This window comes from Aythya ferina (genome assembly GCF_964211825.1).
Source record: "Aythya ferina genome assembly, chromosome: Z".
Taxonomy (NCBI): Eukaryota; Metazoa; Chordata; class Aves; order Anseriformes; family Anatidae; genus Aythya; species Aythya ferina.
In genome coordinates this window covers 10,894,492-10,906,965 of record NC_140299.1, presented here as the reverse complement: position 1 = coordinate 10,906,965, position 12,474 = coordinate 10,894,492, and the positions used below count along the sequence as shown (strand labels likewise).

The 12,474-nt window shown below is 44.3% G+C and overlaps 1 protein-coding gene and 1 long non-coding RNA gene across 3 annotated transcripts in view; one reads left to right on the top strand and one right to left on the bottom strand.

The window, feature by feature from the left end:
• Positions 1-3,992: 3,992 nt before the first annotated feature.
• On the bottom strand, positions 3,993-6,279 carry LOC311427704. The gene is made up of 3 exons (XR_014687505.1): positions 6,140-6,279; positions 5,570-5,722; positions 3,993-4,116 (listed from the first exon to the last, which is right to left on the bottom strand). It is a non-coding gene; the product is annotated as an uncharacterized lncRNA (long non-coding RNA).
• A 2,170-nt stretch (positions 6,280-8,449) lies between these two features.
• CCBE1 (collagen and calcium binding EGF domains 1) overlaps positions 8,450-12,474 on the top strand; it is a 96,118-nt gene continuing 92,093 nt past the window's right edge. For both annotated transcript variants that reach the window (XM_084504613.1, XM_084504615.1), the window contains exons 1-2: positions 8,450-8,600; positions 8,700-8,780. In XM_084504613.1, coding sequence (XP_084360739.1) covers positions 8,500-8,600; positions 8,700-8,780 — 182 coding nt within the window. In that variant the 5' untranslated portion in view covers positions 8,450-8,499. The remainder of the gene's footprint in view (positions 8,601-8,699; positions 8,781-12,474) is intronic.

Here is a 12,474-nt window from a genome sequence, read left to right as displayed (position 1 = left end):
TTATATTAATTGTATTGCAGAGCCAGGAGGTTGGGAGGATAATCACAGTTATTCTCTATGAACTGTATGCTAAAAGCTAACATTGCATACTTGTATATTCAAAGCACCCACTAAGTCTTTCCTGTCCTTGGTCTGCTCTTTTGAACATTGCCTCAAGACTGTTAGCATAGGTTCAATATTCAGGTGTAAACCTACGTAAATATAGAGAATAAGCCTCCGAGATGAGGATGGTCATACATGTTTTTCATGTGTGCTTACAAATTGCCTTATAGTTATCATGAAACACAGAGTATAGAGTATGGGGCTAGGAAGGCTTTTGGTTTGAGCTAGCACAGCCACTTTTACAAGTTGGTATCACATCTTTGGATGCAATGTAGGTACATGTATTTATAGTGGGAACAGAACTGGTTTTTTGTTTGTTTGTTTGTTCTCCATAAATGCCCTTTTTATTCCTTTAAAGTAAGGGTTGCTGTAAAGTTGTATAACTGGTACTGATGACAAGGGGAGTAGAAGCCAGATTGCAAAAGGCACCATTGATGCTTGAGTGAGGATTAAAAGGATTTAGTGTGGTGAGCTCTGAAAGTTGTTCTGACAAGGTGTAAGACATGCAGGAGATCACAGCCTGGCAGTTTGTAATTATTAAAGGATCTGCAAAGGGATAAATATGAAAAGGATTGTGTCTCGGATGCATTGGTGTAAAGCACCCTTAATTTCTTGCTGAGGCTCAATCTATCTTTTAGTGATAGACAAGGAAAGGACACTTTGAGTGAAGTCAAACCAGATGTAAATTGCTTGTTTTGGAGAGAGAGAACCTTCTTGAGGTAACTTTTGTATTTATCTTAGCAATTAACACTTCACTAAATGGACATCTGAATATTGGTTTTCCCTGTTTCTGGCAGGAAAGCTGTCTTTCCCATCTTCCCCTGTTTGCTTCCTGACTGTGCTTGACAAACTTTGAAGTCTCCCACATGCATCATTTATCACTGGAAGTCAACACTTTGCAAGCTCAAAAGAATAGATTTTTGTTTCCGTTATTGTTGACTGATTTTATCCCCTACACGTGTCCCATGCCACAGCATTAAACGTCCTAATATTTGGCCGTATCCTGCAGGGAACTCAGGCCAGAAGCAGTACAGTTGCTCTTGAAATAGGCATTAAAAATTCAAATAATTTCTTATATTTTTCATACAGTTGGTGGCAGAATTTGTGTTCACTACTGATCATGGAGGGTGGCCAGAGATTAATTTTCCTGCAATGAGTGTGCTAGGGCTTATTTCTGAGTAATTTATAGTTGATCTGTTAGAGTGGTCAATCCTCATGGAAAACAGTCTTTTATCTCTGACACAACCAGCATGGCTCTAATGGGAAGGGACTCTTTAACAGAGACAGTTTAAAAACACTTGCCTTTTGACCCCTTTCTTTGAGATGTGATTGAATGTGTGGAGTGTTTTTGCAAGGAGTGCAGAATAAATAAGCAGCGAGTGAGCTGTCACAAGCTGTAGAGTGAAGGTCGTATTCTTCTTTTTTTCGCTTGTGTTTTGCCAGATTAACTTCAATGGAAGGGGTGGCTGGGCTGAGTTTAGCCCATTTCTGTGATGGGTTACATGTGCTGCACCAAAGGTCAGGGTGAAACTCCAGTAAAAGCTGTCTCATTTTGAAGGAAATTTAGGAAAAAATACATATCGGAACTAACAAGGTGGCAAAAACAGTGAGCAGGGGATGAAAAGCAGAAAACACACCACTATTTCCATGGCAGAGAAACCTGTGCACCGTCAGTGTAAGGCTGTTGCTTCCACATCACTGCCAGTTTGCTTTTCATTTTAAATAACTTGCCTCAGTGTGTGAGCAGAAGGCTTGGGTAAGCTCCATTTGCCCACTGATGAACAACATGCAAGTGGAAACATCCTCTGCCGGGAGGCTTAGAGGTGAGGGTTGGGGTGCATGCATGTGTGTCCCAGCATTTCCAAGGAGGGCAGGGGCTCTTAGAACCACAGAAAAGTGGGGAGAGGCAGATTTCAAAGCCTGTGGCAGTCCCCTACTTTCTCTCAAGCCTCCCTGTGCCCAGCCAAAAGGGCTTGGAAGCCTGGGACTTCCACCCAGCTACATCCGTGTTAATGCATCTGTCACCCCAGCGTGCCCATGGCTCAGCAGGAGCTCGAGCCAAAGAAAACACAGCTGGGGGAGATGCCACAGCAGGGGCACGTGTACTGGGTCTCCACAGTGAGTTTGCTTTGGCACAAGCTCCAAGGATCACCGTGAGCAGAGCAGTGTGAGGGCTGCTTTGCTTCCCTGTGCACTGCAAGCCTTCCACAGATTTCCTCCATCCCTTTCACTCTGTGCATTTCTTAAAATTGATGCTAAGGTGAACCATGTAAAATCAGCTCTTCCACAGGTGCCAGCACAAAGCAGCTGCACAAGTGTGATAATTCTGCCTGCTTTGCAGGTAGGTTTTGCAGGCTGCAGAATGCTCCATGTTGCAAGGAGAAGACCTTGGAGGGTACCTAGCCTTGCTGTGATTTGCTGTGGATGACACTGTTACAATAAAGAGATAAAGAATCTACCACTGCAGTCTGCAGCACTCCTGAAAAAAAACTGCATCAAGAACAAGTAGGAAGCTGCAGTTACGTATTTCATGGGGTGAGATATATATTTTTATACATAACAGGAATATTTTGCATTTTTAAGAAGTGTATTTTATACTTCAATACTGTGATAAGGGTCAAATTTTGCCCCTCAGATAAGTACCTTAGACTTTGCATAAGCCAACCTGTCCAAAGGTGGGAGCGAAGAGATTAGGTCATTTTGCAGACAGGGTGCGTAGGTTCAGAGATTAGGGCCAGCACCATTAAAGGTAGTTATTTTGTGGCAAGTCTGGGCCTACGTCACTTATCCAAGGTCATAACAAGGAGTTTGAGGCAGAGAAGCAATTGAATGCTTTTGCTCCATCACTTTGATTCTTTTCTTGTGCGCATGAGCATTAGATGTGTGCATGTGTGAGTGTGTTGAAAAGTACATTTTTGGACAGTTGCTTCATCCATGCTCTTCTGATGTCTTCCACACATGTGGCTTGATGTCATACTCACTGGAACATCTTCCCTGTCATTTGCAAACCATTGTCTGAAATGGGCACATCTTTGCTCTTGTGAGCAGTATTCCATATTCCAAAATAAAGTTTGCCAATCATATGTAATTAAATAAACAAAACAAACCCTCTACTTGTACATTTATAGTTAGCACAGCTCTCTCAATGAGGTCTCTTCTGGCTTGAGCCAGAATGTCTACAGCCTGCATTTTTCCATGTGCAGTTTACAAAGACAACAACCATCTTGCTAAGGATCCAGCATGTGGGGCTGTGTTAGACTCTACTTATGAGCTGTTTTGGTCGCATTAACATGCGCCAACCTTGAGTGCTCCACTTCATTTACAACCAAAGTCAAAATTTTCCAGGGCTGTCTTCCTCTGTGCTACCACTATGATATGCAAACAAAAGAATAAGCATGCAAAGTTTGGTTTAATTTTTTTTTTTTTTTTTTATCTTCAGATCTAATATCCTACCTGTTTTGTTTCTTCTATGCACACACAGGAATTAGAATGGGGACCTTGTTCTAATTATTACAAAGACTGAATGGAAGAGAACTGTTTATCTTACCTTCCTCATGCTTAGAGTGATGGCCCAAGCCTTGTCTAAGAAGCCAGGGCTGACAAGAAGCACATATGCACCTAGGGGCCACTGGTGTCTGATAGCCAGGATGCCATGAAAGATTTCACATTCTTCAGCCCTAATCTCTTATAACAAAATGGAATTCAAACCTAAACCCCAAGAAAATAAGTCTGCTCTGGTTAGTGTCATGTCAAGTCTCGTGCATGCATCAGGGTTTGTTTTTGGAGGTTTAGAGCTATGGTTTGCCTATTTTCTGCCTGGGCAGCAGTGCTATTGTTTTAGCTGATATTTTCAAAAGGTGTTTATTTTTTTTTTACTAATCTGAGATGAGCTCTGTATTTATCTGTGAAATGGAGAAAGCAGTCTGGGGTAATTCCTTCCAGTAGCTGTGATACTTTCTGGAGGCAAAGTCTGATGGTCTCCATTGCATGTTGTCTGAGGCGCCTTTCTCGTGGCTGTTTTAAAAACAGTTGCATCACATTTCAACTACTTTGATCCAGCATTAACATGTTTTACTAAAAAGGCCTCTGACAGAAAACAGAGACTTTTTGTCTCCTACTTGGATTAAGGGCCATAATACTGTTTGTGAAAAGAAGCATCTTCCCTCTGCATCAGTATTTTTATTGTAATGCATGCTTTGTCATGTATTTCATGTGTTGGGCCCCAGAGGTGAGATAACACCTTGTACTACTGGGCAAAATAAATAAAATAATTTCACTGTCCCAGTTTGTCATCCTTTCACAATGTAACATATGATGGGTGAAATGAGATGAGAAATAACTGCCTTCCCCCAGTTTTTCACTCCTTCTTCTGCTCACTCATTGTTCTTTGCCACCCAAACATACCTGTGTGCTGCTGCAAACATACCACTGTTCTTTCAGCAACCTCTCCCACCTATTTTCTGCTCTGTTGTATGCTCTCCTGCCTACTCTGCCATCCATTTTCAGGGTGTAATACCTATATAGACCAGGCAGCCCTCAGCCCCTGCTGTAAGGTAACCTGGCATTTCTTCAACTCCTTTCTCTTCCTTGATTTTCCTCTGTTTCTTCCTCATTTATTTATTTATTTTTTTTCCCTGTCATTTCTCTTCCTAGATCTGCTTCCTTCGGACCCATGTATCATACCTGATAATTTTTGGTTTGACTCTTTACCTTTGCTCTGGCTCTTTCTTCCATAATGTATATGGCCTTTACAGACCTGGCAATGCTGTTAATCACAAAAAGGTTAGGAAGAAACTCCTTCTCTCTCTGGGGAGCTAGATATAGTTATTCAAGACTTTTTTTTTTCTATTATCTGGTTCATTTTTTTGCCTGAGATGGGATGCTGCTCTAGATGCCTCCTGGAGCAGAAAGGGCATGGGAAATCCCCATGTGCCCAAGCCCAAGTGAGTATTTAGTAACTAAGCTTGGATTGTGCAAAATTCCTTGGAAGAGTGAGTTTGGATCTAGACAGATTGAGTCTGAATCTCACAAAAGACCAACATGAGGCCTTTCAAATCACAAAAGTATCCCACGCCCAAGATGCTCTTTAAAACTTCTGCTTTCTGTTTGTTTACACCTTCAGTCCTGCTCTGATCTTCCCGAACACAGACAGCTGGAGATCTGGTGGAGTTGCCACAAAGACACTTGAGGCAAACACAATGCTGTGGTGGGATTAAGGTTATTTACAATAACCAGTTACTCTCTTTTTAATTGTAGCAAATGGAAAACGCACCCATGCAAATGCCAGTTGCAGATGGATTAAGAATATTCATGGTGCATACCCCTGAAGACTCCAATGAAACATCTTAAATTCCAAAACATGACTTTGTAGTACTTTCGGGGGTGGGGGTACAAAGTAGGGAGAAATAATCTTGTCTCTTCAGCATCACCTTTAAACTTTCAGACCTCTTTGTGCATTTATACTGACCTTAATGCAACAGGCTCTGAGATCTTCTGAGCTCTTCGGGAATGTAAAGGACCTCAGTGTATTTCTGAAGAGTCATGCTTGCCCTTCTCCTCCCATTCTGCAGAGGTTGTGCCTTTCCAGTATGGAAACGCTCTTCTGACAGAGCCCCTTCAGCTGTGGTGATTAAAGTCTAAGTCTGAGATATTCCAGTTACCAGCAAAATCCAGAAAAGAAACTTGAATTTGTATTATTAACTTAACAACATCATTATGAATGATTTGTAGGAAACAATGCCTATTCCTACATAAACAGTATAAATAAAACTGCTGATAAGCACTTTACTAGATTGAATTCCTCATCCCTTTCTTTGAGAGAGTTCCAAAATTTAGCATGCAGCTTGATCAACTTCATACATGCTTGAGTTGGGCAGGTCAAAGCTAACATGACCCTACACAAGCAAAAGCATCCCTCGCACGAGAAATCACTTTCAGCTTATTTACTATATATGAAAACAGTCCCAGATCATTCCTTCCCTAAGGCAACAGGAACATTTCACTGTTTCCTTAACCACCACCACCCTTCAACACTTACCAGGAAGCAAGCCTTGTTCTCAGGATGGCCCCAGCTGCAAGGTCATTAAAGCTGAGATGAAGCAAGTCATTAAAGCTGATGAAGCAAAATTATGAAACCCTCAACTTTAATGTATTCAGAGGTAACAGGGTTACCAGTTGGGAAGCAGGGATGGAGGTGCCTGGTGCTGTTAACCTCTTTTCTATTTACTCTTGATCCCATTTAAATTCTTTCATATGTGAAAATCTAGGGCTTGCTTTCCAATGAGTTGAGTGCAGGATTAACTTCACCTGTAGGTTACCTTGTTTATATTAACAAGACTGTTTGCATGAGTTAAATGAAAGTGTATGTAAGCTGCTATAATATTTTTAATTAAAAAGATAGTACAGTATGCTATACAATGCTACGTGCGTGGCAGGCATTAAAGCAAAAACAGAGAAAGGAGTTAAGCAATTCAGATAGTGAATCGATCTGCTTTGAATGCTAAAAATTTTGGAGAAACTCTTTGAAAATATGACTATCACAGGCCTATATAGCGAGCCTTTTAAAATCAGACTTCTTCCAAAGTCACGACACTTGGGCCAGGACTGGAAATCATCCAAAGGGTTTTGGTACTGTTCTCCTGTATGATTCAATTTTGTAAAGAATTAGAGCTTTTTGAGGGGACTGTAACTACTTCTGGAATGTGGTAAATTAAATTTTCTGTTATCTATAGCCAGAAATTACAGGGGTTACAGAAGTGTAAGCCTCTCTCCATTTCAGACCTTGCCACTGGATACTTTCCAATTGGGGAGGGAGGGTAAAGAACATGATGGGGAGGCAGGTGTCTGATGGGGGCTTGAATGCAAATACCCGGGTCCTGCTTTGCTCCTGTTATCTCAGAATTGGACAGGTTCTGGGAGAGATTCTGGGAGATCTGCATGAGAGACAGAGCACTTAGTCCTGTACAAAACACCCGCAGCTCTTGCAGGCTTCAAGACAGCAAATCCTGTCTTTGCTTACTCATTATTTGTATAAAGGAAAAGAAGGAAGGAACTATGAAAGAGTAAACATTTAAAATATCATATCAACAGCAACAACAAAGCCGGGGGTGGGGGGAAATCTGCCATACAGAGCTCCCTTGCTTAACTGAGCACAGACATAGAAAGAATATTCAGTGGCACTTACAGCAGATAAATGCCTTGTATTTGGCAGTTCACGGTGCATACAGCAGACCACAATGACAGCAGATGTTCCACAAGTCCAGGAGAATTTCTGAGAAACACCAGAGTTTTCCTAATAAGAGTCCATTCATTTATTGTCCTCTTCTGAGGACAATGTACCAAAGGGATTAACAGCTTAACTGTAGCCAAATCATAGGTGGGGATCTGCATTATTATTATTAATAATAGTAGTAATAAACTATTTCAGCCTTCTTGTTAGAGACAGGGGAAATTGAGGCATGGAGAGGGTGAAGTGACTTGTTCAAATGCTCCCCGTGGCCCAACCAAAAATAGAAGGCAAGTGGCTCAAGTCCTCTTACACCCCTTTATTACTTCTGTGACCGCTTAGTACAGCAATTACAGTCTGTTACTTGCATGCGTCTGGCTTATAACAATAATATTAATATGTGAGTACATTCTGCCTGTTAGATGAGGCTATTTATCCTACAGGTGAAAGTGATAGGAAGGCTGACTCGCACACCCTTATTTCCCCATAGCCTTTCATATTTTTAGGTAGTTAGGTGCTGATGAAAGCCAATGCGTTGGCCAAAGACTTTGCAAAGGTGTCACTGTTTAGTGGTTTTTCTCCCCTGGTTCCCAGCGGTTTAACCACGAAAGCAGGATATGATACAACAGGCCAGAGGTGATGATGTGCTGTTTTATTGAAGTTTGTCGTTGCTCATCTCCTTTTTATGAATGGCAGGGAAGCAGCAGCTGTACACAGGGACTAACAGCTGTCGCAGCAGCGATGCTTTGAACCCCTCCGTACCTTCGGGAGACAGATTTCAGATAAAGCCCAATCTGGAAAGCATCACCGCCGGCGCACCGAGCTCTGCCACCCCCGGGACTGGGACCTTCCCCTTCCCATCACTTTCCCTCCCTGTATTTTGCCGCCCCCACCGCCCCACACCTTTCCCCGTGCTCCCCGCACCCGCGGGGCCGGGAAGGAGCAGGGGGTCGGTGCGACCCCCTCCCAGCGCATCTGCCGCGGCCCGGCCCCTCCTGGGGGCCACATCTGGAGGCACATCTGGGCGGGCGCGGCCCCTCCCCGCGGGCACATCTGGCGGCGGCGGGGGGCGGCCCAACGCCGGGGCGGGAGGAGCGGCGGTCGGCGCAGCCCCGCCGCCGGCCGGGGCGGGCAGAGCCGGCGAGGAGCGGAGGGGAGAGAGAGGCGGCCCGATGGGGCGGCCGGCCCGCAGCCTGGCCCCGCTCCGGCTGCTGCTGCTGCTGGCGCTGGGGCACGCCTGGACTTACCGGGAGGAGCCGCAGGACGGCGACAGGTGGGTGAAGTCCCCTCCTCGATGCCCTCCCTCTGCTCGTCGCCCTGCCGCCCGCCGCCGGGTCTTGTTTTTAATTTTTGTGCTCCTTTCTTCCTGCAGGGAGGTTTGCTCCGAGAATAAAATCGCCACCACCCGCTACCCCTGCCTGAAGCCCACGGGCGAGCTCACCACCTGCTTCAGGTGAGCGCGGAGCCGCGGGGGACACGCGTGGGAGCTCCCCCGGGGATGAGCGTGGGCGACACACGCGTGTCGGTGGCGAGCTGCTCTCCTCGCCCCTGCCCCAGCTCGGCATGCCCACCGCTGGGAAAACGGTGCCGTGGTCGTGTCCCTCTCAAGTGTGGCATCCCCGAGGGGAAGGGGTTAGGAGCACGCTGCAAATGTCAGCGCAACGGCACCGCTGCGAGGGGGTCTGGGTGCCCTGTGCTGCCTGACAGAGGCTGATTCAGTCCCTGAGAGGGGCTTCCATCACTTGGATGGGTAGGTACATCCAGGAGGGTGGTGGAGCTGCATCGATTATGGGGTAATCGGTGAAATCAGCTGGGCTCATCCCAGCCGGAGGGACGTTTACATTAGGTATAGATGAATCAGCCCTTCAGAATGAGCCAGTGCTTCAGCAAGCAGCTCTGGGGGAGACTTCGTCAGAGGCCGCTCAAATTAAGTAAGTTGAATCCAGCCGTGTGTTTTCTATCTTTTTTTTTTTTTTTTTTTTAAACCGTGTATTTGAGAAACATCATCTGTTTTCAGAAGAATTTTAAAACCATTTTAATGATGATAAATGTCCCAGAACACTTGACAGTATAGATGTGCTTGTGGAGAAATATACACAAAGCATGAGCACACACGTATCCCTTTACTGATGTCCTCTGATTAGTCCCATCCACACAGACGAGACGTTTCATCTACGAAAGCTGCTTCTTCCAAGAGGTTGTGTTGTGGAGTTGACTGTGTGCTGCTTGTGCATGTGTGTGTGCATGTGCCAGGGAGCCAAAAATGCGATAAGGTACACTGGTGCTTGTGAGAAGTGTTGCAGAGATCTTTCATTTCTTCCCAGAGTGTTTTATCTTTGGCATAAGTACCTGGGAGCTGTAGTTGCGTGGTGCAGCAGTGTTGTGCCTTGCCAATGCACCCGCCTGGGAAAGTGTTACAGCATTGCCTGGTTTTCAGCACCATTTATATCCTTACAGCCCTTCTTTCCTTGCCTCCCTCGTCTGCTTTCTCCCCATCCTGTGAAGGTGAGGTAGAAGCCTCTTTTAAGCAGCTCTCCAGCACGTGGCCTTTTTTGGAGAGAGGCAGCACTTAGGTCTTGTAGGGAAGAAAAGTGCCTGGTTGAATCTCCAGCGTTTCTCTGATTCGGGAGCGTAACACTGGGGTGGACGAGGCTGTGCTGAGAGAGGGGGGAGCTGCTGAAGGAGAAAGCTGGAGCAGGAGCTGCAAAAGTAGAGTGCACGCATGGACGTCCTGCTGTCACATCCTCGCTGCTGCGTATCCCCAGATCCACCCCTGCAAAGCAGGTCTGCTTTCTGCGGAACTGAGGAGGACCTCGCGGGCTCCCCCGGCTGCTGTGGGTCACTGTGTGGAGAAAGCAGGATTCTGTCCTGCTGCCAGGTCCCGCTTGTAATGCCTTTCATCCTTGCTGAGGTTCTGCTGACCTTTGGGCTCTGCTTGTGCAGACCCTTTCCCGGCTCTCCCCCTGCATGCTCCCAAGCAGCATTCACCATCCCAAATCAGCACAGACAGTGAACAAGAGTTTGCAGACCCCTGTATTGTGCTTGAGGTTGTTGTGGTTCATGTTTTCAAAGTTTATCAATGTCTGGGAATACTAGGACTTGCCTTAAAAGAAAATATATTTTGATTTCCACACAGTGACATGTTTCCAGGGTCCAGCCCTTAGGATTGGGTGAGGAAGGCTCCGTCCCCATCACTGTCAGCTCCTTCATGAAGCAGGGAGCAGGGCAGCATCACCCAAATGAAAGCAGCAGAGCAGTTTTGCACAGTGGCTATTTTAATTTTAGATTAATTGATATTGGGAGGTTGGAGCTGATAGTGAGATGCCAGGAAATATGCAAGTGTTGACCAAGCCTGTGCTGTCCCAAGGTGGGTTTCATTTCACAGGACATCCAGGTACCTTAGGATTCAGTTCTGGCATCTGGGCATGAAAGTGGACAGTTAAAAAACTTTAGCTGGGACAGAAACTCAGCATTGGCTTTAGGAAACTTTCACCTCAGATTTCAGATTTTTGGTGCTCTAGTATTTATTCTTACAAATTTCATTTTTTGTTTTTCTGCTCTGTTTTTCACCATCTCACAGTGATAATAGTTATACATCATACAGTAATTAAATTGTTAGAGAAAGTTTAAAGAGATACTTAATGTCAGCTATTTACAAATGGCATGCACATCTAATCTCTTTCTAGGTCAAAGTGTTTTTTCTGTGTAGAGATTAAACAGATTGACACAAACTTCAGTTCGTGTCATAACACACCAGGCATACAGCAGCATGCACTGCTACTGATGATCTGCTGTACAAGTAGTTAAGTAAAAAAGGAACACGTTTTAAGTCAGATGTCAAAATTCCTGAACAAATGTAGTTTTTGAAAGTATGAGTTCTTGACTCAACACAATTTTATAATTTTTTTTTCTCCTGTTGGAATTTTTCAAGAAAATCAGCATGTTTGCACAGCACTTCAATTAAAAAAACAAACAAACAAACAAACAAAAAAAACCTTTGTTTCATCACGAAAAAAAAAAATCTTGAAAATTTCTTTGACGAGATTTACTCGTGAATACAAATGATCCAAATGCAGGGCCAAGTCAAAAGCAGGGCCAAGCACTGAGAATACGTTGGCATTTTTCCCTGTGGTCATAGCAACCTTGTACATAATTAGATGTATTTTTCCTTTTTGAATGTGTGCAGTCCGGCCCTTGGCTTGGGTTTATTTGTATTTTTTTTAGATGTTCTCTGTATTTATTTTCATAAGAGTACAGAGGAACAGATGCAAAAGGCAGTTGGAGAAGATAGACTTCTGAACAACTCTGCGGGCATGGTAAATGAGATGAATGGCGCTGCAGCTTTCTTCAGTACTTCCACATGCTGTCACCTGCATGTGACAATTCATGTTGTGCATCCTACCTGTACTCCTCGCAACACAGAATCCCAAGTTCAGGAGTCTCATCAGTTTGTTAATTAGAGGTGCCTCCTCCTTAAGAACCAGCAAAGCCTGGTCACCCCGCTAACTGTCCTATAGTAGGAAACCTAAATATTACATTTGGAGAGAGCAGTGAGCATGTTTTGGAATGATAATACCGAGACTTAGCAGAAACATTTGCTGGTAGGAAGCTATTTGTCAGTCACCACTTGTAGGAAGACTGAAGCATGAAACAGATGGGACAATGAGAATATCTGTGTCACCAGACTATGTAAATTCCTTTGTATGCCAGACACTTAAATATTGCTGTAAATTTATGTGAAATAAATAGTTTTGCTCTTTTTCAGAAGTTGTGGATTAAAAAAAAGGACCAATTTAACAAAAGTGCTATGCAGATTGTGATAGTGCCCAGTACGCTTGGCTGGTCTTTGCCCTGAATCAGACAGGAGGAAATTTGAACCTGAATCGGCATATCTTGGAGGAACACTTCAGCTACTGCCTTCTTGGGCCAACAGAGGTGCTTTATCTTTTAGTAAGTTTAAACTGTTAGCTTAATCCCTGCTCAATTTGCATATCAAATTGACTAAACTGATTTATTTTTTAAGACATACAATTGGACTGGTGAAAAAATTTATCCATTTTGCTCTGCAGTCGTGATGAGCTCTCTCTATTTTGTGCATCTGTTGCTAAAAGTGAAGGATGCAGGTTCCCCAGGTTGCTGAGTATGAT